Source organism: Eucyclogobius newberryi, unplaced genomic scaffold (assembly GCF_026437365.1).
Source record: "Eucyclogobius newberryi isolate DKJ021-1_F unplaced genomic scaffold, fEucNew1.0.hap1 SCAF_6, whole genome shotgun sequence".
Classification (NCBI taxonomy): domain Eukaryota; kingdom Metazoa; phylum Chordata; class Actinopteri; order Gobiiformes; family Gobiidae; genus Eucyclogobius; species Eucyclogobius newberryi.
Window position 1 is genome coordinate 9,188,886 of NW_027316278.1, and position 27,823 is coordinate 9,216,708.

The 27,823-nt window shown below is 38.6% G+C and overlaps 1 protein-coding gene across 1 annotated transcript; it reads right to left on the bottom strand.

Annotated features, from left to right (window-relative positions):
* Window positions 1-1,825: 1,825 nt before the first annotated feature.
* noxa1 (NADPH oxidase activator 1) lies at window positions 1,826-25,862 on the bottom strand. The gene is made up of 16 exons (XM_072432933.1): window positions 25,727-25,862; window positions 24,211-24,385; window positions 23,025-23,107; window positions 22,672-22,780; window positions 19,235-19,369; window positions 18,426-18,533; window positions 18,277-18,336; window positions 18,146-18,183; window positions 16,660-16,798; window positions 15,280-15,348; window positions 14,948-15,035; window positions 14,338-14,438; window positions 7,778-7,920; window positions 5,254-5,362; window positions 4,114-4,237; window positions 1,826-2,691 (listed from the first exon to the last, which is right to left on the bottom strand). The coding sequence occupies exons 1-16, from the start codon at window positions 25,744-25,746 to the stop codon at window positions 2,585-2,587; spliced, it is 1,608 nt and encodes a 535-aa protein (XP_072289034.1). The 5' UTR covers window positions 25,747-25,862; the 3' UTR covers window positions 1,826-2,584.
* Window positions 25,863-27,823: the final 1,961 nt, after the last annotated feature.

A 27,823-nucleotide genomic window follows, 5' to 3' on the forward strand; every position in this document is an offset into this window, starting at 1 on the left:
ACCAGACACTTACCACAGTTCTGTCTGTGCCTCATGTTGCTGAATGTGTTAGCGTTAGCATATGTCATGTAGCTGAAGGTGTTAGCGTTAGCATACGTACACCTATTCACCATGTTCATCTGTTATTATTTTAAATTGAATTTCAAGATGAAATGTCTGTTCTTAGTTTTGGATTTTATCAAATACATTTCCCCAAAAATGTGACTTATACTCCAGTGAGACTTATATATGTTTTTTTCTTCTCTATCATGCATTTTTTTGTCCGGTGCGACTTATACTCAGGTGCGACTTATAGTCCAGAACATACGGTATGTAACTTTTATTGGTCTATGTAGCTACAAGGCTAAAAATCTACTCTCAAATATTAATTTCTATAACATGGAGCTGCTTAGGGACGACAGGTGTAAATTCGGAGTAAAGTACAAATGGAAAATTCCCAAACCAGTGCGTCACGACAGCGCCGGAGACTCCTTGTGCTCGTCCCACACCTGTATATAAGCGTCGAGAACGAGCGTCTGAGCTCAAACCATGTTAAATCAATATTCAAATCCCTGCGCAGGGCGATGACCTTCGATTGCCTCACTCGAATCCTCGCAACTTTGATTTTCACAACGGTCCCTTTTTCATTTTGCAAATTGCCACGGCTTAACAGTCGACGTTGCGTTAAAAAAAGGTCGTTTAGAGGAAAGAACTCGGACAGCGTAGGCCTGACAAGAATAATTTACGGTTTGCATCTCATCACTGAACAAAGATTGGAGTCATTTCGATTTTATCCTCCGGAGCGAGAGATGGAAGGAGTTCAATTAGCCGTCCTCGCAGGGCTTAAAGGAAGTCAATCAGCTGGTCCAATCACAGGGCTTCCTCACTCACCGCCCACACGTGCCATTGGACCACTCGTTATGCACTTCTGTGGGTTGTTCACGGAGCCACTCGCGAAAAAAATGAAACGGTTCCTACTACGAATGTATGGATATCGATCATATACAGTCATGTGTGAGTCATTTAGAACAGGAGTAAGCGAGATTCAAGGGAAACATGATGGAATCCAACCATATTCACACAAACATATCAATACAAGAAGAATGAAGTCCAATTCCTGCTACTGAGCAACGCACGCTATCGTCATGACACTTCATCCATCTTAACTATGAACGTGTGTTTTTGTTGCTTAATGAGTCAAAAAATAGAGTCTGCATAAATACATATATATGTACGTGTAGATAATCTAAAGTCGAATTTTAAATCAAATCATTTTATGCCTTTTAATGATTTTAAAGAACTGGTCAAGGACGACCCGCAGAGCCGATGCACTAGTTTTGTATAATTATTGTATGAATAAATGTGTTTTGATGTATTGGTTCCTTTTATTTCATGTTTTGTTTGTGTTTTAGTCTCCTGTGTTTGTGTTGTTTATTTTGTGTTGTGTTTAGACAGGGTACCATGAAAAAGAGAACTTTTCCTGTATAAATAAATGAAATGAATGAATGAATGAGTGTAGCAATTGCTCTGGTCTTTCTTTCCCCTCAGTATCGACTTTGCCTCTTCCCTGTTTGGTTTTCCCCTCATCGTCTGCCCTCGAGCATTAAAGCTGCAACACAACTCATCAATACTCTGCTCCTATCAATGAGCTCGTGCAGATGTTGATTAATGCCTTCCCTTATCTTCTGCTCAATTTAAATACTTTCAACAGAGTGTTGCTTGTAGATTGTAAAAATTGTAAATGATTGTTAATGGTGTTTTACAAAAAGTTCTATTCTGCAAAATGTAAATATCTAGTCATTTGTGATAGATTTGAAAACACACTTAGTTTTATTATTATTTGTCATTGATTACATGAATTAGAACTCACTCAGGCACATTCAGACTAAACAGAAGCAGGTCCAGTTTCCAGCGTCACTGCAAGATACTTCATGGGGGCCCATGGTTTGCCGAAATTAAGAGTTTCCTTATCAATATTTATGCCGGGATTAGGGATGTCACGATTATTAGGTTAATCGATGATCGTGATTAAGTCTTTTTAGTTCCAAAAAAACGACCTAAAATGTGAATCACTTTTTTATCTGGCGTTTTATGTCACGTTTACATTCTTTTTCATGCACGTTTCATCAAGTCGGTCACAAACTTGAGGAACAGTCACATGTCAATCCTTCGGGAACGAAAGAAAATGAAAGATTTCACTGTTTTTTAGTCACAGTCTTGACAAAATTAAATCGTGACGTTTTTTCTCACAATAATTGAAACACTAAACTATGATATCGTGACATCCCTCGCCATAATCTGACCCAAATCACCTGTAAAAATAAATAAAACTGTACAAAAATGATGGAAAAATGAGGAAACTTAGCTTTTAACTTCGATTTCTTGCACAATCAGCCAGAAAACAGCACTGGACAGTTGTAACATAACACAAAGGGATCAGGAAGGATCAGTTGAGAATCGGGATCACACAAACAACGTGACTATGATATTATTTGGAGGGGAAAAAAGCTTCAGGTTCAATGTAAACATCCTCTTGAGTACCAGACGACGGAGCGGACGCAAAGACGAGCAGATCCAGTGACGTAACGGTGTCTGCGGTTTGGTCCTACATCTGCGAGGTCTGGGCCACCTCTCCGCTCTCTCTGTAGGCGAAACATCCCGGGAATATGCCAATGTTGCCCGCGCAGTGCCCTTCCAGCCACTCCTCATTCACTGCAAACACAGCCACAGCACATTCAGTGAAAGGCCAGCATTAAAGGTCCAACAATACTTCAAACTACAACCTTCTTAAATTACTTTTGTATACATTTCCTTTGGTGTTCCACGTTGTTTAACTTAAATGTGCATGAGCAACAAATGAAAGGTGATTTAAATGATTTTTACGGTCTTAATAGTGTGAAAAACAGAACACTTTTTGCAGCGGTCGTTATGTGTTGCTCACTTATCTAATTATAAACGATGCATACTCAGTTTACTCACTTACATTTACTTAGGTAACTTAAGTTTAAGTGACAAAACCTTTAGCTTAACATTATTAAAGGATTTGAACATTTGTATTTTTTGCAATTTTGTTCATACATGAACTTTAGCCTTTGAAAATTGCTTTAGAGCATTATTTATCGTTTCGTCCTGAAAATTACATCAACTTCAAATTATAAATCAGTGTCCAGACTCTCACTCCTACAATCACTTTTACTTGAAAAGTACTTTTCCTAAATACTTTTTTACACTAACTTGTCAACTCTAGGACCACTAATTTGTACTTTTACTTGAGTAGCATTATTTTGAAGTAATGTTTTTGGCTGCTCGACCCTCGTAATTATTCAACGTGGTGAGTTTATAAGCGCTTTTTACAACCTTCCAAGGCCACAGTGACTTTTGTCGTCATGGTGAAGCTAACAACAACTAGCATGCTAACAACGCTCTTCCTGCTTTGTGGAGAATAAAACGCTCTATGATTAGATGCAGACAGCACACAATGGACTCATTTTCACCCTAAGAGCTGTTTTTACAATGTATATGTACCGAGGCAAAAATATTTACTTTATTACATGAATAAAATTGACCTTTAATTCACGTGGGGTCAGCATTTTGGCTAAATAGCTATTGTGGCAAAAAATTCAATAGTTGTTAGTGTTTAAGTGGATTATTTGCCTAGAGAAGTCAATGTTTCCACTGAAATGATCATAACGAGTCGGGTGGAAGGAGAATGGACTTTAAAAACATGGAGGAGCTCTTATAGATTATCACTAAATAGGATTATTCTTTTACGCAAACAGAACTAAACGCAACTCCAGCCTGCACTTGCCAAGTGTTTTGCACAATTGTTCGACCGGACAGCTTTTTTTGTCTTTTTTCGATAAGATTTTTCAAATATGACGTCAAAATTGTTACTAGTAAAAAATACTTTGTGCCCTTTAATTTAATGTCCTAAGACAGTGATAGGGAAGTGATAAACAAACGGCGGCGAGCTGTGGGTAAACTTACAAGGCTCATAAATGTCCAAACATGTCCTATAAAAATGAAACACTTTTAACAGTGTTTGTATAACTTTGTGAATTTCCAAACTCCCTGTAAAAATAACCGTAACTGATCGTTATCTGGACGCTGATCCAATATCTCCTGACACCTCACCTTCCCCGAGGATATCGATGGTGTCCCCTTCACTGAACTCCAGGTCTTCCGGGCCCGTTGCCGCGTAGTCGTACAGCGCCACCATCTGGTACAGGACGGTGCGATTATGCAGTGGATCTTCTCTCTAAAAATACAATAGTATGGAGCACATTTTGGTTCTCACATTGTTTTGATGTGGGCGTGAGCAGGAAGTAAATCCCAAAAAATTACTGTAAAGGAGTAAAATCCACAGTTTAAAAATGTTGGTAAAGTGTACTTCCTGTTTGGAGGCAATTCCATAACTACCACGGCAACCGCATTGTAAACACGGCCAACATTCACACAAATGACACACTAGTTTATAAATGACAAATAACAATATATTTAGTTTATTTTGTTAAATGGTTGTTTAGAATGCCAGAATAATGGATTGTTGTGTAAATTGTCCCTGAATTTTTGCAAGTCCGAGACAATTTGTTTCCACTGGAAGCGATGAGGGTTTATTTTCTGTACTTTGCCTTCTTATAAATGCAAAATTGGTTCACAAACGTTGCCTGAAAGGTGTCACTTTTTGCCAATAACGTCTCACAGAGCAGTCGGCGCAGATATCGGAGCATTTGAACGGCTCTCGCATGACTTTCAACAGACTTTTAACTGCAAAAACGTCTTCAAAATACGCACCAAAAGCACAAAATTGCACCAAAACTTGAGTAATATTTAGTGCGGCTCTTGAACCACGCACAGGGAAAGATTCAGACACTTACACACATGTTTGAGTTGTAAAACATTTCTTCCAAGTCCATTATGTTTGAATGCTAATCACCAATGCTAAACATGTATTAGCATTTTCTACATAACTCGCTACAACAAAGCTAAATTTGTGTTTTCTTTTGTTCTATGTAATTTGTTAGAACATCTGACAGTACAGATTCTGATATTTGCGCAGTTAATGCAGATATTCTTTGGAGTTTTGTGAATTTGGCAGGAACTGAGTCCGTTGTAGAACTGAATTTTTCACATTTTCGTCACAAACTCGCCACTTGACTGCTGTAGAACCAAACCCCAGGAACCGTCCCACCAAACCGAGTCACACTGTGATCAGAAAACACACGAGAACCTGTCCCACGCCCTTCTCAGAATGTAATTGGCGTATTTGCAGACCTGGCACCACAGTCGGACCCTCCCGGACCCGGCCAGATCCAGCAGAGGAGACCCCGAGTCCTGATCCTGGTTCAGGGGCAGCAGCGCGCGGGAGCCTTGTGGTTTATGCCTGAACGAGAGCAGAGATTCAAGAGCGCTGGTGGAAAAATGGCAAACAATTTCACTTTGCGTGCCATTTTGTCTGTTTACTTTATTGTACTTTTGCTTGAAGCTGGAGTATCTGATTCAACACAGCAAAAGCAGGTTTTTAAGTGTGTGTGAGTGGTTCTTAGCGCTCATGAACACATTGGCACATCGTTAATATTCACTTTCATTCACATTTCATTCCTTTTACAATTTACTCTTTGGCGGGGAAACACAAAATATTGGGTATCCAAGCTTTCAGTACACATTTGGCAGCAGTACTATTTGTATTTATTTTATTTATTTGAAAAGGAACGTTGCACATTAATCGGTCTGTGATCAAAAGTGATAACAATTAAAAGTTGATTGATGTGCATTGTCCCATATTAAATAAAATAAACATAAACACATACGAAAAATGACGAAAAAGTACAATCAAATTACTGTATTTTCTGGACTATAAGTCGCACCTTTTTTCATAGTTTTGGCCAGGGTGCGACTTATACTTCAGAGCGACTTATATGTGATATTATTAGTTATTTATTTAGGCTCTAAGCAACGCAGAAGAAGAATCTGCACTTCCTCTACCTCTGGAGTTTGGGGAGTTGTTTAGAAGTGACACAGAGGAAGAAGAATTCTATGGATTTAGTGATTTGGGGTAAAACTGATGCTTTGGTAAACTTGTTAGCATGTTCTTTATGCTAGGAAAATACAGTATATCCAATTAGTGCCCAGGACTCAATGAAAGCAGCAGTTTTCACATGTATGTACAGGATAAATAAATATTGTGTATTCGCTGTATTGGCTTTGGTCCTTTCCCTCGGTCAGAATGGCCTTGCCCATAACGCTGGTATTTCCATTTCCTCCGACCCCAGTGTGGCCTGTAATAGAGTTTATGATGTGTTTGGTCCTGTGGCTCTAGTCTACCAGACTCTTGGTGCTTTCACTGACCCCCTCTGTCCCTACGGCGGGTGATTCACTGCCCCTCGTTTAATGGCATTTTTTACATGCACGGCACAGATGGAAGGGGCCAGAGGGGCTAGTTTTGAACAAAGAGAGGGGTATTTTTAGAATCAGCGACGTGACCGTAGCAGACAAAAGTGAAGGGGCTGTGCAAACGGACACCGCGAAATGGAAAGTTTAAAATGACTTCAGAACACCAGTCATGATTTCAGAAGTTTCAACTAGTTTAGATTTGTTTAAGTTTGAAAACTATATATTATTTAATTGGTTGTTAATACATTTCCAAATAGTTAAAATCTGACAATGAAGTAATAAAGTTGTCCTTTAGAAAAATAAATATTACGTCTCTAACAGATCATAGATTAATACACGAGTTAATACACAAAAGGCTAGGTATTCCTGACCATGACACACCTTTATTCATTGTCCTGAGAGTGACAGGTGGAAACGTAACTAACCCTAACCATTGATATAAAAAACCCTAAAAACAAACAAAAAGAAGTTTAACTATTTTAACACGTTTGAATTCATTGTTTCTATTCTAACCTCTTTAAACAATCAACAAGAGCTTGTTTCACATGTGCACTGATGTCATTGCAGCATAGATTACTTCTTCACATGTAATTGCATAAGGTAAGCACAAGGTGGCAGTAGTGTGGCCCGCATTTATTCACCTGTAAACACGCTTTGTCCCTTTGCTTTGGCATGAACTTAAAATAATGTGTAAGTATAGAAAGCACAGATTACTTGTCTGTACTTCCTCATACCTCATCTGGATTTGGTGTTAGAGCACCATCTACTGGCAGCATTGGGAATTAACCATGAAAACCTAGCTATTTAAGCATCGTGCCCCAGCACGCAGTTGTAATGGACGTGATTTGATGTCGAAAATGCTGTCATGAGTCTGGTGATGATTTATGGAGTTTAAAAAAACAGCACCAGCTTTATATTTTTGATGTCATGAACCTGGGGAAATTGTAACAAAGTGATTTCTGAGGCTCACAACAAGACAGGATTAATGAAAGACGTTTTAATGAAGCTAAGGACAAGTCCAGGCATGAAAGAAAGTACATTTTGTATGTATGCCATATGTTTTACAGTGCATTTCTTCATCTCTTAGCACTTTACTAGGCACTGTAGGTGAAGTGTTTTGCCTACTAAGGAGACAACAATCCTCTAGCGCCCCACTGTGGCGCCTGGTGTTCCTGCAGTCTCCCATCCAAATACTAACCAGGCCATGTCCCACTTTGGTATGACCACTGTTTCATGATTTGATTATCTAACCTGCTGTTGACCTTCCGACATACAAAACAACGGCTCTAGGAAAAATAGAATGAATTGAACAAATAGATCCTTTACTTTTAAATGGTGCTCACAATAAATAGTCAGAATACAGTTTGTTGTTGCTTTGGCGGTTGCTCCTGTTGTGTGGCGTTACCTGAGGCGTATTCCTGATGGCAGCTGGCCCAGTGTCTGTGCGATGCTCTCTCTCAGCGCCTGGTAGGACGAGTCCAGAGGCACAGACAGGGACAGGGTCTGCGTGAAGTGGACTTTCACCTGCACTGAACCTGCCTCTGGAGCCTGGGGACAAAAACCAGGGTCGCATATCAAGCAAATGCAATGGACCAATATGAGGACATTCTATCTGAGAAAAGAATATTGTCGACAGTGTTTCTCGTTTCTATACTTTCTGGTTTTCACACTCTCCGCACTCTTAGAATTCTGCCGTTTCAACTATGTGCCACAAGCTTCACTGTTCCAATCTCGGCCGCAGCAGATGAACTATGAGCCTCCTCAGGCGTTCCCGCTCGTCATCTTCACCACTGGGGTTGTCACGGTGTCGAATTCAAGTGTGATGATTATTGTGAGAGAGAAAGAACAACACCAGGGGGAGGGACAGAAGTTGGCATCGGGGGAGGAGAAGAGTGAATGAGTTGTGTTTGACGTGTGATTCAAATGAGAGATCAAGGCAAGGAGGACGCCAAGGTTACGGATGAGTGAAGATGGAAGGAGTGAGGAGTTATAGAAATTGAGACAGAAGCTGGTGGTGGATTTTCTGAGGGTTTTTGGATTGTGTCTGTTTTTTCAGAATTTGTCCAGGTGTTGATGTCGGTGAGGCACTGAGCGAGGAAAGGCCATGGCAACAGATCACGGAGACCAACTGGGAGAACGTACATAACAAATAGGAGAGGACCAAGCACCGGACCTTGAGGACGCCTTGTGACAGTAGCAGAGTGGAGGAGGAGCAGTTGCCGACGCTGATCAATTGCTGTTGGTCAGCGAGGTAGGACCAAAACCAGGATGGAGATATTTAGGTGATATTTAGGGAGGTTTTGAAGCGGGAGAGGAGGATTTGTCGATTTCTGCTGTGAGGTCCAGGACTATACAAGAATAGAGAGGTGGCCGGAGTCGGAGCAGAGGAGGAGATCGTTGGTTGCCTTGAGTAGGGCTGTCTCCGTACTGAGTTTTTTGACTGGAACGGTTCAAACTGGCTGTTAGACGGGTTTGTAGACGACGACACGCTTAAGGATTTTGGACAGGAAGTGAAGGTTGGATAGGGGCAGGAAATTTGCAGTTAAGGTTTTTTAAGCATTGGGGTGATTGCTGCCAATTTGAGCGATTGAGGGAGAAATGACTGGAAGAAATGCTTTGATGAGATGGGAGGAAACGGGGATCCAGGAAACGGGATCCAGGGAGCACGTTGGAGGTTTTAGAAGCTTGGCGAGCTGTGGAGGAGTCACGGGAGAGAAATTGAGCCCTGTTGAGTTGGTGCTTGGGGGAGGCGGGTCAGGAGCGGGGGGCTGCGTGGGCTCAGGCGCGACTGAGGGAGCTTTGAATAAGTCAATTTTGGACTTGAAAGAAAGACAGAAAACTCTTGGGCTCGATGGCAGGGAAGGATGATGAGGTGTTGTCGATGGGCTTTAGGGGTTTGCTAAATGTGGAGAAAAGGGATTTTGGAGTTTTGGGAGTGGATGAGACTGGAATAGTAGTTTGACCGGGCTGCGTGGAGAGCATCTTTGTACAACTGGATGTGCTCTGTGTAACTTAGACAATCTTTCAAGCTGTTGCTTATGGGATTTCATTTTGTGAAGCCTCAGGAGTCCACCAGGGGGCAGTGTGTGTGTGTGTGTGTGTGTGTGTGTGTATGTGTGTGTGTGTGTGTGTGTGTGTGTGTGTGTGTGTGAAAGAGACTGTTGTAGTTTCAATGGGGCAAGTTCACCAAGACACGAGGAGAGTGTGTTGTTGCATAAAGTTATGTTGCGTTTTAAGATAAGATAAGCCTTTATTTGTCTCACAATGGAGAAATTACAATGTTGCAATACAAAGTAGGTACAGAAGTAAATAATAAAAAACACTCTTATAGAAAAGCTCTTATAAAACTCTTAGAAAAACCTCTTATACTATATAATAATAACAATAGTGACACTTCATTTTCGTTTCGTTCATTGTTTTGTTTCGTGGGCTACGGAGGGAATGTTTATTTCATGGATCAGACAGTTTGAAGGTAATGTATTAAAACGAGTTACTGTTTGAGAGGGGAATGGGAGTTATTCACGTGTCCCTTTTTAGTAAACGACAGCTGCACCGCCGCCCCTTCCATCAGCATGAGGTTTTCAGTGTAGGCAAATCCGTGGGGCGTGGCCTGATTGAGAGAGAAGCAGTCCAAGGGTTTGCGCCATGTTTCAGTCAGAAAAAGAACATTATTGCCCTGGATGTGTTTGTTTATGATGAGGCTTTTGTTGTTGAGTGATTGGGTGGTGAATAGAGACTGTTTATGTGTGGGATTAATTAACTGCACATAGCTTTTCGACAACAATATCTGCTTATAGGCTGCAAAAAAAGAGAACAGAATATTAAATCAATCATATTTCAACTTTAGATTCAGCGTTTCCCTTTTGGCAGAAAAACTGATGTTGCCATTTGATTAATGTTTCAGGTTTGCTTTACAAGAAACACAAGAGGATTCCAGTAAAAAGCTGTATTTCCTTTTGTCTAAAGCTTCTGAACAAAAAACACAATTTAGATTAAAACTTTGTACACAGTGTAAAACAAAAACTTTGTCATTGTCAATTTGGACAGTTATTTGAACACAGAATAGAAACGTACAAATCAAAGGCTCTGCTAAAAACACCCTTTTAGCTGATACAATATACAATAGAGTCATCACAGTACCTCGGGGAATGTTATTATTGTACTCATACGATATTATGAGTAAGTACTTAAAGGTAACTCTGGTGGAGGAGCTACATGGAAGAAGTGTGCAGTAGTGAAAATGTGTACTCAAGTAAGAGAGTAACATGACCGTATTTTCCGGACTATAAGTCGCACCTTTTTTCATAGTTTTGGCCGGGGTGCGACTTATACTTATACTTATATACTTATACTTATACTCTGGAGCGACTTATATGTGATATTATTTGTTATTTTCACACTTGCAACCGCATTTCATACTCCAGTTCCACTTATATATGTTTTTTTTTCTTCTCTATAATGCATTTTTTGGCTGGTGCGACTTATACTCCGGAAAATACGGTACTTCAAAAGAATATTATTCAAAGTAGTAGTCCAAATAAGTAAGAGTGAAAACTGAAACTGACAGGTTCACATGTTTTTCTAATTATGATTTTGTTTGGTGAGATTGTTCCGATAATTATCATAGTTTTTCAAGTTGTAGTTTTTCAAGCAAATTTGACAAATAAAAGTTGAAAATAACAGGAAGTTTATTCTTCTTCTTTTTCCTTTTTTTCAGCAGGTGAACAAAAACAACTGTCAGGGTACATTTCTTATAAATTAAGAGCTACTGAAAGATGAAAGAAGTGATGATGAAAAAGAAGAAGAACAGAATAACTCCACCTCTTGGCGTGTCATCAAAAAGCGCCATTCCATCAAAAATGCTGAGAAAATGTTCACGCAACTTCCCCCTTTAACAGTCATTTAACAAAAATAAACAAGTTGTCAGGTGTAATTATCCGTCAAATCATAACTATTGTATGATTTAAATGGATTTTGCCCCTTGTTTACAGTCTGGTTGCTAAGTAACAGTAACAGTACCTATGTCATATTTGCTGGCCGCGTCAAACCAGGAAGTGACATTAAACAAAATTACCAAATTGGAGAAAAGAAAAAAAAAACGGGCAAAATGTTAGGTCTAAAATATCTAATCTAAAATATAATCATCTTCTCTTTCTTTTACTGAAAAGTGTAGCCTGATGTGTCATATGGACTTTGAAGTATATTAGATTGGAACAGGAACGCAGTGCACCTTCAGCTTCCGTCGTACTTTCCGGCCCCGTCTTTACTTGTGCTCGGACGTGACTCGTAAACTGTGGCTGTCGATGTCACAAAAATGTCCCGTCCTTTTGTGCCTAAGTATTCAGGACGTACCACCCGCCAGGCTCCAAACAGCATTTATTCAACCCGCGACGTCATCAACCCGGCTATAAATAGAGCGGGCAAAAAGGGAAGCGGTGACGCGTTTATTCTGCTTTTAATATGTGAATATGGATACTTTGGATTATACATTTGACGTTTTATGGCTTGAAGTAATATATTTGCGTCGGGAAAAGTGTTTTGAACTTGCACAAGGGTTTTGGTGAACTTAAAATGGTTGGATTAGTGTCGGCGCCCTCTGCTTTCTGCTTTTTCTTCAGTTTTTTGGCTTACGATGAATAGAATAGAAAGAAGACATGGAGAAAAAGGGATCAAATATTTCACTTAATAGTCCTAAACACGTAGTCCAAATTCTATACATCAGAATGCTATTTTAATGCTATTTTAAGTCTGGTATATTTGTTTTAGTCGTTGTCGATGCAGTTTGTGTCATTCGTTTTTGGCAATGGCCTTCCTGTCAGTGCCCTTTTCGTTCCATTAGCTCTAATGTCTACATCTTATTTTAAAAAACATTATTTGTAAGTGTGCGTTAAATATTATTCACTTTTATTGATGTTTATGGATGTATCTCACAAGACTTTGCCCAATGAAAAAGCTCTGAACGCCCCAGTTTTAGATGGCTAGTTTAAGCTAACAGTTAGCCGCTGTAGCTAGCTTACTCGTGTATTTACGTTTGGGAAATGGCAAAAATCTAATATTCGATTGCATGGTTTATCGTATCCTTTTATTGTGTTCATCATTGCAGGAGTTCTGAAGCCCAAATACACAGTTCTGACGTTCCGATGTGGAATACTATTGTGGAAAACAGTCTGCGGCGCTATGCTAATCTCAGTCTAATACTTATGAACGACAGGACGGTCCCAAAATGCATGATAATGACGGGGCACCTGGCAACCGCAGTGTCTCCAGCAAACCAGTATTTCCCTGTGAATAATGCGCACGTTCACATGGTGTTATACAATATCATGAAACTTTCCCAACACAGCAGTTATGAAGTGATTTGAAAATAATAAACATGCATAATTTAGTAGTCTAGATTAGCCTAGCAGATTAGCCCATCCATTTGGCGACAATTTCGGAACTAAAATGTGTCCAGTGGAGGCAGTGGTGGTATTCTTTTTGGGGGGGTTTTGTTTCTTAAAAGTACATACAGGAGCAAAAAAACAACAACAACAAAAACAAAGTTGAAGTATCACATTTAAAAAATCAAAGTATCAAAGCACTTTTTCTACTATAAATGAATTGATTAAGAAGTTTTATCATTCACAGCAGTTTTCCTGGTCATTTATGCAGCCTAATTTTGCTCGCTCAAATCCGGGACTTGGAACTGTAGAAATGTAACCAATAATCACAATGTATATCACAATGTATATCACAATGTATATCACAACGTATATCACAACGTATATCACAATGTATATCACAACATATATAACAATGTAAATCACAATGTATATCACAATGTATATCACAACGTATATCACAATGTATATCACAACATATATAACAATGTAAATCACAATGTATATCACAATGTATATCACAACGTATATCACAATGTATATCACAACGTATATCACAATGTATATCACAACGTATATCACAATGTATATCACAACATATATAACAATGTAAATCACAATGTATATCACAATGTATATCACAACGTATATCACAATGTATATCACAACGTATATCACAATGTATATCACAACATATATAACAATGTAAATCACAATGTATATCACAATGTATATCACAATGTATATCACAATATACCACAATGAACGTGCCAAAAAAACAAACCCTGCAGCCATTTCACTAGGTTAAAAAATACTTTTACTTTTTAAGTAGAAAGTACAGATACCAGCACGCTAATTTTGTGAACTACCCATGTACGTAAGTAAAGTACAACTACGTAAAAAGTGCAGTACTTTTACTTTTGTACAACACTGAGTAAAGGCACTATGGGCTTTGAATTAAAACCAAGAACTACTCCAGGTATGTTTGACAGAGAGACATTATAACATTGCATTAAGGAGATAGTAGCATTAAAGGAGATAGTTGCATGAAAGGGGATAGTGACATTAAAGGGGATAGTAGCATTAAAGGAGATAGTAGCATTAAAGGGGATAGTAGCATTAAAGGAGATAGTTGCATGAAAGGGGATAGTAACATTAAAGGGGATAGTAGCATTAAAGGAGATAGTAGCATTAAAGGGGATAGTAACATCAAAGGGGATCGTAGCATTAAAGGAGATAGTTGCATGAAAGGCGATAGTAACATTGAAGGATATAGTAACATTAGGTATTAAAGGGGATAGTAGCATTAAAGGGGATAGTAACATTAAAGGGGATAGTCACATTAAAGGGGATAGTAACATTAAAAGGGACGGTAACATTAAAGGGGACAGTAACATTAAAGGGGACAGTAACATTAAAGGGGATAGTAACATCTTATTAAAGGGGATAGTAACATTAAAGGGGATAGTCACATTAAAGGGGATAGTAACATTAAAAGGGACGGTAACATTAAAGGGGACAGTAACATTAAAGGGGATAGTAGCAGTAAAGGGGATAGTAGCATTAAAGGGGATGGTTGTCTTACCTGGTTGTCAGAGTTGTCTGGAGTGATGGGCGCAGGGTCGGGTTCAGGGGCTCTTGTGGCAGTGGCGTAGGACGGAGGAGGAGTGGGCTCTGAGCGGTGGGCTGGTATTACAAAGAACAGAATTAAAAACAGAATAGTTTGAAAATGAAATATAAAAGCCGCAACATTTTGGAGCACCAAAAAAAAAAGAGTGTATACCAAACCTTCCAATCTTGTACTCAATGAGGTTCATTTATTAGTTTTTACTCCATGAGGTGAAATTTGAATTTTTGCAAACGTTTTCAGTAAGATCTAGTTTACAAAATAAAATATCCAAAATCCCCTCTTGATTTTTTTGGGCAACAAATGTAAAAAAAAAAACTAAGCAAAAAATGTAAACCTGCTTTATCCATTTTTCACATTTCTATGTCTCAATTATGTGCACAAAAATGCCTTATTTACATGAAAAACTACAGAAAAAGTCTCAAATTGAAATATTTTTAAATATATATATTTTCTTTTTCACCTGCAGTAACTCGCATTAAATACCGATAATGTAATCTTTTAAACATGCGTGTCAATATAACACCAGCAATATGTTTAGAGATTAAAACGGTGTCACTTTTTTCACCTCTAGGGGGCGGTACCGAGCTGGCTTTGACCTGTGGACGCGTGGGGGGCTGGAGTTCAGGAGGGAGAGGGATGCCGTTTGGAATCCTCTGTAAAAAAAAATAAAATAAATACATTTACCACTGAATAAAACACAACAATAGAAATAAAAGAGTGAAGTAAAGCCCTTCAAACACCCAATACATCCTCCCTGTCACAGTGGAGCGCTCACACCAGCAGAGTATTTGAAAGTATGGAGGGGAAGAGTACCGGTAGGTGAAAATTGGAAACCTAAATATCAAGCTGTTCCCTGTTGCCCCAGACAACACATTGGAACTAAAAGAAATACATTACGTTGTCCCGTTTGCCTTTGGTTGACCTGACATCCACAGGCTCCAGCAGGGAAACAGGCAGAAGTCCTCTCTGGAAGGAAAAAAGCAATTTCAAAGTTCCACCGGCTGAACAGATCGGACACGACGGGCGCTTGTACTCGTTCGGTCCCGATTTGACCCGAGCTTAAAGTGCCCCCTACAGGTCGGACGACTCACTGAGCTAAGATGCAGTTAAGATAAATATGTTTTGTATTGTCCTAAAAAATTATAAATATGTTATCCGACAATAGCATTTTTTTTTAGGTTTATAATGTCACTTCCTGTTTGTAAATGATGACATCACACTAGGAGATTACCCAGCAACCACTGGGCAAAAACTCTGACAATTTGAAATGAATGAGAGCACCTTTATTTTGTTGAATTAATGTTTAGAGAGTCAAAAAAGTTGTTTCTTGTTGTAAATTATGCATAAATTATGACTAGAATGAAGTGTCCCTAGTGTGATTTCCTGTTATTTATCTACAGATTTTTAAAAACTCTGCTCGATTGGTGTAAAAATATAATTGATATGTACAGCAAGTATAAATACACAAAGTAAAGTGAAAATTAGGAAATCGTAAAAACCTGTCATAAGCACTTTAATTCAGATTTAGACCTGGTTCGGTCCTGTTTTAGTCCCGGTTTAGCACTGGCATGGTCCATGTTTAGTTCTAGTTTAGTCGCAGTTTGAATGTGGCGTTTGTGTTAGTGTGAAATAAGACTGTTATATAGTTTAAGAAGCATATACAGTGCACAAAACATGTATGTAGAAGAAATACCATGGAATTTACATACTGGAGTAGTTTTATGTTGGCAATATTAAATTATTTTGTCCTTCTAATTACATTAACTTCAATTTATGAATCAGATGTTATGCACTTATGCCATTATAAGAAAACCACTTTAAATGCGCATTTATTTTACAATATTACAAAGGGTTAGATAAGGATGGAACCACTGACTTGAGATGTGAATGACTGAATTATACTGAATTTTAGTATACTTTTATACCTTTTTATACATTTTAACACTTAATTAAGTCATTTCTTGAAACCCACATTGCACTTCTACATCATTTTAACATAACATTACTCTTACTTGATGATATAATTCTTGGTTATTCTACTCTGGCTATTTCAAATCCTTTCATATATACAAATGTGGAGTATAATCGGTCTCAAAGTGTTTCTCAAACGCTGGTGCTCCTTTGGGTATTTGGGGTCCTCTGTAGACTACTTACTTCTACACTCAAAACCTTTGTCTCGCTGTAGTTCTGCTCGAGACCTGAAGGGGGCGTTTTGCAGCTCGCAACTGTCACGTTTGGTTTGAGAAAGGATCAAACAAACAACACGACGCATCTCACCTGCCCGTCATAAATAACTGAGGCCATTCCGTCCCTGTCCTCTTCCCCGAACCGGAACACCATAGCGCCCCCTGGAACTGTGAGCTGTCCTGCGCCGCGGGACAAGTGCGGGGCCTTCGCACGCATGTACCGAGAGTCTCTGCGGGAAGTAACAGACCGTTATATACCGTTATATACCGTTATATACCGTAATATACCGTTATATACTGTTATATACCGTTATATACCGTTATATACCGTAATATATCGTTATATACCGTTATATACTGTTATATACCGTTATATACCGTTATATACCGTAATATATCGTTATATACCGTTATATACCGTTATATACCGTAATGTACCGTTATATACCGTTATATACCGTAAGAGCGTTATACGTGACTATAAACAATGAGCAAAACACAAAGTGGGTCAAAATGCGCAAATGTTTTGTTTTGAAGGGCTTAGGTTTGAGTTTCCTGTTTCGTGCAACATTTTGAGGATGTTTTTTTCCCCATTCCAAAGATATTTTACTTATATATATTCTATTTAGTTAGTTTGGTTTAATTACTTTGGAAACGGTCTTTAGGTTTTTAACCAATGTATAAGGGATTCTAAATATGTGAATATGAGTGAACGCTTTAAGGGGACAAATTATGCAAATAACGAGTTTTTATCCATCTTATATCAGTGTTCCCTCATCATTAGTTTACTCACAGCGGTATTTTAATTCAATCACTGGGGGGGAGGTACTATTGCATAAAAAGTGTTTGAATTAAGTGGTATTTTATTGTGATTTGAGTATATTTTTTACTTATATTAGACTAGAACAATAGAATAAGCAAGTTGTGTTCTTTTTTCAGTTCAGAAGCAATTATGTTCCAAATTCAGAATTTTCTTGTCTTTTTTTTTACATAAAACAAGGTATTTTATGCTTGTTCCAATGGTGAACTTATTTTAAAATCTCCAAAATGTTCTCAAAACAAGATAAATAATTTTTCAAGCACTTATTATCTTATTTCATAGGGTCATTTTTTCCCAGTGATGCATATTAGAATAATCCTGCTTGAGGCTCAGAGAAATTAATAAATGAATCAGTTTTTCACCTCCCCCCTATCTCCGCCCACTGCTCTGTACTTAGTTGTGATTAATTCAGACTCTTATATTTATACTTATATACTTATACTTATACTCCGGAGCGACTTATATGTGATATTATTTGTTATTTTGACACTTGCAACTGCATTTCATACTCCAGTGCGACTTATATATGTATTTTTCTTCTCAGTTCTGCAGTTTCGAACAGGAAGTCAGTGAACCCGTTTCTATTATCCAGCCGTTTTAGATCAACATTGCCGTTTATGAACAAAACGTAAAAATAATTAGCTACGTTTGCTATGGTTTAACACCAAGTTCAGGTCATTGAAGGACTGAAATCAAATGAGATGATTTAATTATGCGCCAGTCAAACAAAACAAAACAAAACAGAAGAGGTACTCACTGGGGGTTTTCAGCTTTAGGTTCATAAAATCCAGGTTTCTAAAAAAATAAGAAAAAGAAGAGAACGAATTAAAAAAAAAACAATACTGGCCAAAACAGCATAGACATCAATATCAGTGTTGTTTGTTTTACTTGAGGTCTCAGAGGTTCAAATCCTCCAAAGTCGTCATTGGGGATCATGGAGGAAATCACCTGCAATGTAATGTTTTAAAATGCAGAATAAGTTTAGTATTCTCGTTTTTAAGTTTCTGGTCGATTTGCCGTTTCACTGTCAGTTGCACCTTGGCTTTTCCCAGGAAGTCCCTGTCTTTGAGCTGGTCCACTTCCCGTTTGTTGGGCCGAAACACAGTTCCTTCCGGGATCAGCAGAGGGGCCAGAACCTCTCCACTCTGCCACATACATCCAAAACATTATGACTTTATGGAAATGGACTTTAAATAAATCTATAGTTTTATCTCTATACATTTATTTTAACTCCAAATGATGAAGCTGTATCCTAATGGAGCTTTGAATTTTCACAAGTAACCTTTTCAATTGTCAAGTAAATTGTTGAATCAAACTTTAATTCATATTTTATTTTATTGTTGATTTGTTTTGCAGGTTAATTGCTGTGGAAGGTTCACAAAAGACAACACGGCAAAAGCCGACAATTTATTCCACATTTTCAAAAAGCTGTGTGGTTTAAATAAAACATTTTAAAAAGGCTCACTAAACGATCAATAATTCACGTTTAATTCACATTTAATTTAAAAATAATCCAGTGCATTCCAGCGATTACCGTATTTTTCAGACTATAAATCGCACCTTTTTTAATTTTTCAGTTTTGGCCTGGGTGCTACTTATATACATTTATACTTATATATTTATACTCAGGAGCGACTCATATGTAATATTATTTGTTTTTTTCACACTTGCAACCGCATTTCATACTCCAGTGCAACTTATATATGTTTTTCTTCTCTATTATGCATTTATTAGCTGGTGCGACTTATACTCCAGTGCAACTTATAGTCCGGAAAATACGGTATGTCGGGACAAATCCGAAACGTACTGATAAATAAACCCATTATTGATAGTTCTGGAGCGCTACCTTGACATTGTCCATAGCCTGCTCGATATTTGGCCCTTTCCCGCCCGTCCTCTCTCGGGACACGGTCTCCAGCACCTCCTGCGCCTGGTCCCAGTGTCCCATGCGACTGTAGACGGCCGCAGCGTTGTACAGAACCTGGAGGCGGAGAACGGGATTAAAACAGTGCAGTTTATTGTATCCAAATGACAATAGAGTCTGTCCGAGGTCTTGTTTGAGCCCAGTTTAGTTTATAGTTTAGTTTAGTCCGGATGTAGACCAGGAACCAGAAGTAGACTAGGAATGAACCAGGACTAGAACGGGACAAAATCAAGTCTATATTCGGACTAAAATGGGTTCAAACCAGAACCGAACTAGGTGTGGACACATCCATGGTTTGGTCCTGTTCTAGTCCTGGTTCGGCTCTGGTTTAGTCCAGGTTTAGTCCAGGTTTAGTCCAGGTTTAGTCCAGATCTAGTCCAGGTTTAGTCCAGGTCTAGTCCAGGTTTAGTCCAGGTTTAGTCCAGGTTTAGTCCAGATCTAGTCCAGGTCTAGTCCAGGTTTAGTCCAGGTTTAGTCCAAGTTTAGTCCAGGTTTAGTCCAGGTCTAGTCCAGGTCTAGTCCAGGTCTTGTCCAGGTCTAGTCCAGGTCTAGCCCAGGTCTAGTCCAGGTTTAGTCCAGGTTTAGTCCAGGTCTAGTCCAGGTCTAGTCCACGTTTAGTCCAGGTCTAATCCAGGTTAAATCCAGGTTTAGTCCAGGTTTAGTCCAACACTGAAAAATATCAACGTAACAGAGACAAAACTAAACTAAATCGAGGCTATTTTAGATTGAAAAAAATAAATTAATGTATTAATGTACAAAAAATGTGCTGTGTTGAAAGTTTTTTGTCAGATGATGTCACTACAATATATTGAGTTAGCCAATTTGTGATACAGCCTAAAACCGTGGTTGTCTAAAGTATCTAAAGTACTTATTGTATCAAGCAAGCCTATTTCTGAATATCAAAAGTAGCACAAGATTTCCCACTATTGCTCTGGCAGAGATCGACTGGGAGACTTGACTCTTTTTTGCGTTGCTCAAAGTGAAGGCGCGGTGAGATGTTCACATAGTTTTGAAGCGCTGTTTTCGCCGTGTCAGGCTTGAGTTGCATCTTTGTGGAGCTCCAGAGCGTCGAGAAGAATGCAACGTTGTGCAAGCCGTGTCATCAATGGGCCTTTGTTCACTGCAGGTGTGTCTGAAACGCCGCTATCTCTGACTGACATTCCCCTCATGAAAACGTACACTCTGTGACTTTCACCTGCACGTCTCCATGGGAATGCTCGTGCTTCCCTGGGAATGTACCGTATTTTCCGGACTATAAGTCGTACCAGAGTATAAGTCGCACCAGCCAAAAAATGCATAATAGAGAAGAAAAAAACATATATAAGTCGCACTGGAGTATAAGTCGCACCAGCCAAAAAATGCATAATTGAGAAGAAAAAAACATATATAAGTCGCACTGGAGTATAAGTCGCACCAGCCAAAAAATGCATAATAGAGAAGAAAAAAACATATATAAGTCGCACTGGAGTATAAGTCGCACCAGCCAAAAAATGCATAATAATAGAGAAGAAAAAAACATATATAAGTCGCACTGGAGTATAAGTCGCACCAGCCAAAAAATGCATAATAGAGAAGAAAAAAACATATATAAGTCGCACTGGAGTATAAGTCGCACCGGCCAAAAAATGCATAATAGAGAAGAAAAAAACATATATAAGTCGCACTGGAGTATAAGTCGCACCAGCCAGAAAATGCATAATAGAGAAGAAAAAAACATATATAAGTCGCACTGGAGTATAAGTCGCACCAGCCAAAAAATGCATAATAGAGAAGAAAAAAACATATATTAGTCGCACTGAATAAATGAATGAAATGCGGTTGCAAGTGTGAAAAGAACAAATAATATCACATGTAAGTCGCTATAAGTATATAAGTATAAATATAAGTATAAGTCGCACCCCGGCTAAAACTATGAAAAAAGGTGTGACTTATAGTCCGGAAAATACGGTAAACGCATCTTTTTTTATGCCATGACTCTCCTGTTGCGCGTAAATATCGGACAAGAATTAACAAATCATCGCAGATTGTTTTTGACGCCGCCATTGCGCTTCAGAGCTTTGTATTTGGGCTCCTAAACTCCTGGCGTGGACTCTATAGATGGATACAAAAAAAAAGTGATGACACAAACTGCAGCAATGATTAAGGACTGGACTGACATCGTAACTGACTCACGGACTCAACTTGGAAAGGTTCTGTGTTTTTGTCGTTTTAAAAAAAAAGTGACAGAATTCCCGAGTATAAAGAAAAATGTTCATTTCACATTCCTCACATCTGGATCATCGAGTCCCGTCACAGTTTATCAAATCCAGCCAATTATTCCAACGCTTCTTCCTTGTTCCTCCTGAAGTGACAAACTATTTAAGTCCCACGCTCCAAGACTTTAATGTTTCTACAATGAAGATCGTAGATGATGAAGAAGTTTGTGGCGACTGATTCTTAAACCAATATTTTGCTGTGGATTTCCTGGCAGAAGCAAACAGGGGTTTTAAGGAGGTAGAAATAATTTGCAGACGTCCAAGAGCACTGTAGAGGAGCGGTTGATGTCAAAGCCCAATGTTTTGGAAATAGTTCTTGTCACAGAAAGGGGGAAGGAATGTGCAGGGCCAGAAAATGTGGCCGCGGTGCTTTTATTGCTCAAAAATACAGTGAAAAACATTCTTACTGTGAGCGAGAAAACAGATTAAGCAGTGAAATATTGTGGTTCCTGGCACTATTTTGACAATTCATAGATCAAATTTGACCAAATTAATATTATGGTTAACGTATTTTCCGGATTATAAGTCGCACTGGAGTATAAGTCGCATCAGCCAAAAAATGCATAATAAAGAAGGAAAAAAAACACATATAAGTTGCACTGGAGTATGAAATGCGGTTGCAAGTGTGAAAATAACAAATAATATCACATATAAGTCGCTACGTAGTATAAGTATAAATATACCGGCCAAAACTATGAAAAAAGGTGCAACTTATAGTCCGGAAAAGACGGTTAATAATTAAATAATTAACCTGGACTAGATCAGAACAAAACAAGGACAAGAACAGGACCAATCAGAGTCCGAATTAGGACTAAAATCAAGCCTAAACACTCCCCAAAAGCAATAAATGTATTTAAGGAAACTACTACTCAAATAAAGGTCATTCTGAGTGTGATTGTCTGGACATTACAACTAATTTCTTATTAGAAGTTAATGTAATTGAGTAAAATGGGTTAAAAAATTGGTGTTCTAAAAGGATAGACCACAAAAAGTAGAAAAACATAATCATATCTGAGCTTTTGTCACTTTTAGACCGTCCAAGGAGTCACCAGGTAAAAGTATGTTCCTCAAGTAGAAGTAAAAGTACAGGTAAAGCGCGCTGACCTGCCAGCTGTAGAGCTTGAACCTCAGTCCCAGTTGTTTGTAGTCGATGACAGTGTTTTCCCTCATGTGTTTCTGAGCCCAGATGCAGTCGGACAGAGCCTCCTCCAGCCTGGCCATCATCAGACAGATACAGTCATCAGTAAAGACACTAAATACATTTAAATCACTGGAAAACATCTGCTTTTTTGGGTTGAAAATACATTTAAATCACTGGAAAACATCTGCTTTTTTGGGTTGAAATGAAAAAGAAATAACACAATGAGTGGGTTTAGAGTGGATTACAACCATACAACAAAATGAAAGTGCCAGTGTGGGTTTTTATCTCCAATTCAAAGTAAAATGCTGCCCCCTACCTGTCCAACAGCATCATCACAGTCGATCTTTGGAAGAAGCCGACAGCGAGGTGCTCATCCTTCACAAGAGCCAAGTCTAAAGCCTGAACAATGATAGAAAAGTGTCACAATCCACTGCCATGTTACGTTTGGTTGTTTTAAGATAGTAAAGTAGGATTTAAAATATGATGAAAAGTCAAGAGCCAGTATTTCAGTTTAGATTACATGGTATTTTTTAGTATAAATCTAAAAAAAAGAAAAAATCTGTTTGTGACACGGTCCAATAACGATTTATTAACAAAAATGCATTTGCTTGGAGGGAAGCGGTTTATTTAAGTTTATTGGAAGAAATATCCAAATGACAATTCACAAATGTTTTATCATTAACTGTTAGGGATTGGGACAAAGACAACAATCACCTTTAGCACTACTTTTTGAAGCTATTGAGAGGAATGATTGGACTTTAGTACATTTGTGCTAACAGAGAATATATACTTGATTTTTTATTTGTTTTTAAACTATTATTATTTTTGCTCCATGTTGATAAGATAAGATATACATATGTTTAATGTGGAACCTTCCAGACAAAGCAGTAACAAGCAGACGGCCGATCCACCACTAGAAATGTTTCATGGTGTACCTTTAATCTATTTACTCTTCTTTTTTTTATATTTAATTCACATGAACCCAAACTAGTCAAACGTTGCAATGCCATCTAATCGTGTGCCAAAATATCAAAATATCGCAATGCTAAATTTGGTGACGTGAAAATAGTGAAATTTGGTATGAATGCTGTATCGATACATCACCATCAGTATTTCTTGGTATATTGGACCATATTGGTAAATTTGACCAAGTTATTTCGTGACAGAGCTACAATTTTGTTGCTTGATTAGAGATAGGAACCTTTTTTAAGCGCAATTAATTTGACATATGGACTTATTTGAATGTGCATGTCATGATACGTTTGTGCACGTAGTGGTTTAACACAGAAATACTGTTAAAATGTAGTTGACTCTTAAACAAAATAGGTAAACGTCGCAGAATATCATGTTCGATGTATTCAAGATGGTCGTATGTATCGCAGAACGGGGATATTATCGTGTATTGTGTATCATATTGCATCGTTCCCAGGCCTAATGCCACGTAAAACCCAGAAGTACCACAGTGATAAACGCCCGGTGTGAAGGCGTGAAGGTGCTCGTACGTTCAAGGCCAGGTCGGGCCGTCCCAGAGCCAGATGGGCCGAGGCCATGTTGAAGAGCGTGCGGGCCGTGGGCTCCGTGATCTTCTCCAGAGTGGACACGCAGCCCTGCCAGTCCTGAGCGTCCACCTTCTGCACCGAGGAGGCCCACAGCTGCAGGAAGTCCGTGTACAGCATTCTGTGACGGGACGAAGGACCAGAATGACACACACAAATGAAGAAACATTCAAAAATCATGAAGAAAAGTCTGAGGCTGTTAAAAAAGACGATACAGTGTGAGTATGTTCGCTTGAAATGCAAAAAAACGATATGATTACTATTCACAAAGGAAATATAACGCAGTGTAATGTGCGGCGCTGGTGCCGTGTCACGCATCGGGGCCCTCAGAGCTGCACGTCGGTGACAAAAAGTCCCCCTCATGAGCAGACAAATGCAAACTAATAGGTTATTGTTCAGTTCTCGCATGTTCCACAATAGACAATGTGTCAGAGTTGGCATAAAATCAATAGTCAGATACTAATCTATATTAAATCTGGTTTGGAAACTCATTTGTAGAAGTATTTATGCTGAAAAATCACATTGATGAGCCACATTTGGGCCTTTCCTGAACGCTCTAAAGCAGAAATACTACAAGACCACAGGGTACTAATACAGAAAGTACAGTTATTTTGTGTTTATAATTGTACAATGTTGTGTATATAATTTTCTTTTTAATCACTGTGGTATAAAAACTGCTATAAAGTAAAGTAAAGCCTTTTTCTTAGTCAAAACAGAGTATAAAATCGTACTATATAGTATTATGTAGTGTTATTGTATCTACATGCTATTACTTTCACAACTACTATATCTTATTACTGCCTTAATATCTACCACATGTCAAATCTAATCTAATAACAAAATAATACAATTTATCCGTTAGGAGCACAACACATCCATTCATAAAAAGCACATTGATGAAATACATAATAAATAGAAATAGAACAATAGAAATTCACAAAACAAGCACCACCTCGGCACAAAGAGACGGCCGACTTGTACTTTAGTTTATTTATTTTATTAATCTTTATTTAACCAGGTAAAACCCACTGAGATGCCATTGACCAACTCCTTCTTCTGGCTTTACTACTACTCTCCCAAATACTACTTCACACCATTGTAGTGGCAGCGTAAATACTATATGTATACACTATAATTACACTGATTACTACTCGTACTTGTGTGGTTACAGAGCTGGAGTGTGCCACTTGCAGCTCATATTCCAAACACAGACAAACCACCTCAAATACGTTCAAATGTTTGAAGTAAAGCTGTAGTAAGTAAGTAAGTAAGTAAGTAAGTAAGTATGTATGCTTTTGTTGAGACTAGATAGTTCACATTCTTCTTGTCTAAACAACATCCTCAGGTATACTGCACTGCCCCTTTAAATATATGAAAAACACAGTAAAATCCATATTCAAATCAGCTTTCAGACAACACAAAATGCTCCACTTTACACTTCCCATCACCAGCTTTGTCTTACCTTTTACTGGCGTCCGTCATGTGTCTCGAGTCAGTCTCCAGCTCAGTGTGAAAAGGGTGTGCGCCTTTTGCTCCAGGACAAGAAGATTTACAGGAAAGTGTGGCTCACAGGCTCCGCCCACAGCTGAAACCAGGAAGAGCTCCATTCACTTTCCCGAGCAGGTGAGACGAGCAGGTGCAGGCGGACACAGGTGCAAGTGCAGGGGGGCAAGGGCAGGTGCAGGCAGGCAGGGGCAGGGGGGCAGGCGAGCAGGTACAGGCGGGTGCAGGCGGACACAGCTGCAATAGGTGCAGGTGCAGGTGGTTACAGGTGCAGGCGGGCAGGTGCAGGCGGGCAGGTGCAGGCGGCCGGCTCAGCTTTCACTGCGACACGAAGCAAATGAAAGGGAATAATGTGCAGCTCCAAGAGGGAAAACTCACACCAATGAATGAAACAGAACATTAAACAAAACAACTTTTGAGAATAGCAGGAAAATATTGATTCAGAGGTGGGAGATTTATTGAAAAATGGATAATATCGCAGTTGTTGTTTAGGAGATGTGCAAAATTAGAATATTGAGTGTATCGTCTATGATTAAAAATGACACGACTTGAAAATGGAAATATTTGAATGACTTTGGACCAAATGGGACTCTGGGTCTTTTGTTACCTTCGTTTTTATTTTGTTTTTGTTTCCTGTTCTCGCTGGTCGTGTTCTGGGTTTTATGTGGTTGTTGTTAAAGTATTTGTACTTGCAAGTCAACATTTTAAAAGTGCTGCAATGTTTGTTTTGTTTTTTGCCTCAAAGGTGTCATTTTGTGTCACTGACATTAAAGGTGCATTATGTCACTTTTCTGGTCTGAAAAATAAACAGAAAATAATAAACAAAAGATCTAAAGAGCTGATTTAAAACAACATTGAACAGAAATATTTTCCAAATTAAATTATAAAGAGATATTTCTGCTCTTTGCCAGATTTGAACACATTTAGAGTCGTTATTGTATAACAGCACCTGAATACTGACATTGATATATTCCCAAACATCATCCTCATCCTCTTGCTGTATGATTAAATATATATAGTCATAGATACTGTGACTCAATTATCAGAACAATTTGGGAGTAAGTGTTTGTGCTATTTTTGGGTATGTTCAAGATACATTTGAAAAGTAGTGGTAATTACATTTGGAAAATTTATTCTGCCGTTCTGTCTTCCAACAAGACAGTGGCATCAAGTATTGAGCTTTATTCTTAGTATCAAAAGTGAGGTTGAACTGTCAGTATTAGTGCTGTTAGTAACAGTGAACATAAGTTGTCATGGAAACAAACAACACACAGTAATAATACCATTGAGTTTATTCTATTCTCGTACACAAGACATGTAAAGGTCAATAAACAACACTGACACTGCTTTATGCCACCGAGATATTCAGCCTAAAGCTGGATAATCCCAGAATAAAACCTTTTCTACATTGTTCAAAACACGAGCTTCCTTGAATGAGTCATAGAAGTTAATTATTCAACCCTCTACAGTTAAATCTTATCCAACAACAAGTTCCTTCTAATGTAAAGACGATGTAGACAATAGATATCATTCCATCATTTACTGAAGTCGATATAGTTATTGTGACAGGCCGTAGTCAGGTACAGACCATGGGATTTATCCAAACTGACCTTTGACCCCGGTCTCACGAGGAAACAGAGGACAGACATTTGTGGGAAAGATTAAGGAACTGCAAGTTGGTGATAAGTGACGGAACAATCGTGACGTGCTTATGGGTCAGCTCCACGTGGATTTAGGTCAGATGATACACGGTCCTGAAGAAGTCGGACCGCAACGGGGAGAATGTGAGCGTCAAATGTGAATCCGCTAACGAGACATGACACAGAAGCATCACAAACATCACAAACATCACAAACATCACAAACATCACAAACATCACAAACATCACAAACATCACAAACATCACAAACATCACAAACATCACAAACATCACAAACATCACAAACATCACAGGGACAAAAAAACACTTCAAGGAGAAAGTTTCAGCCAGAAAACAAGCTTTAGTCTGCGTGGTTCATACAATAAAGGCACAATCTGTATGATATTTGAACCTCAA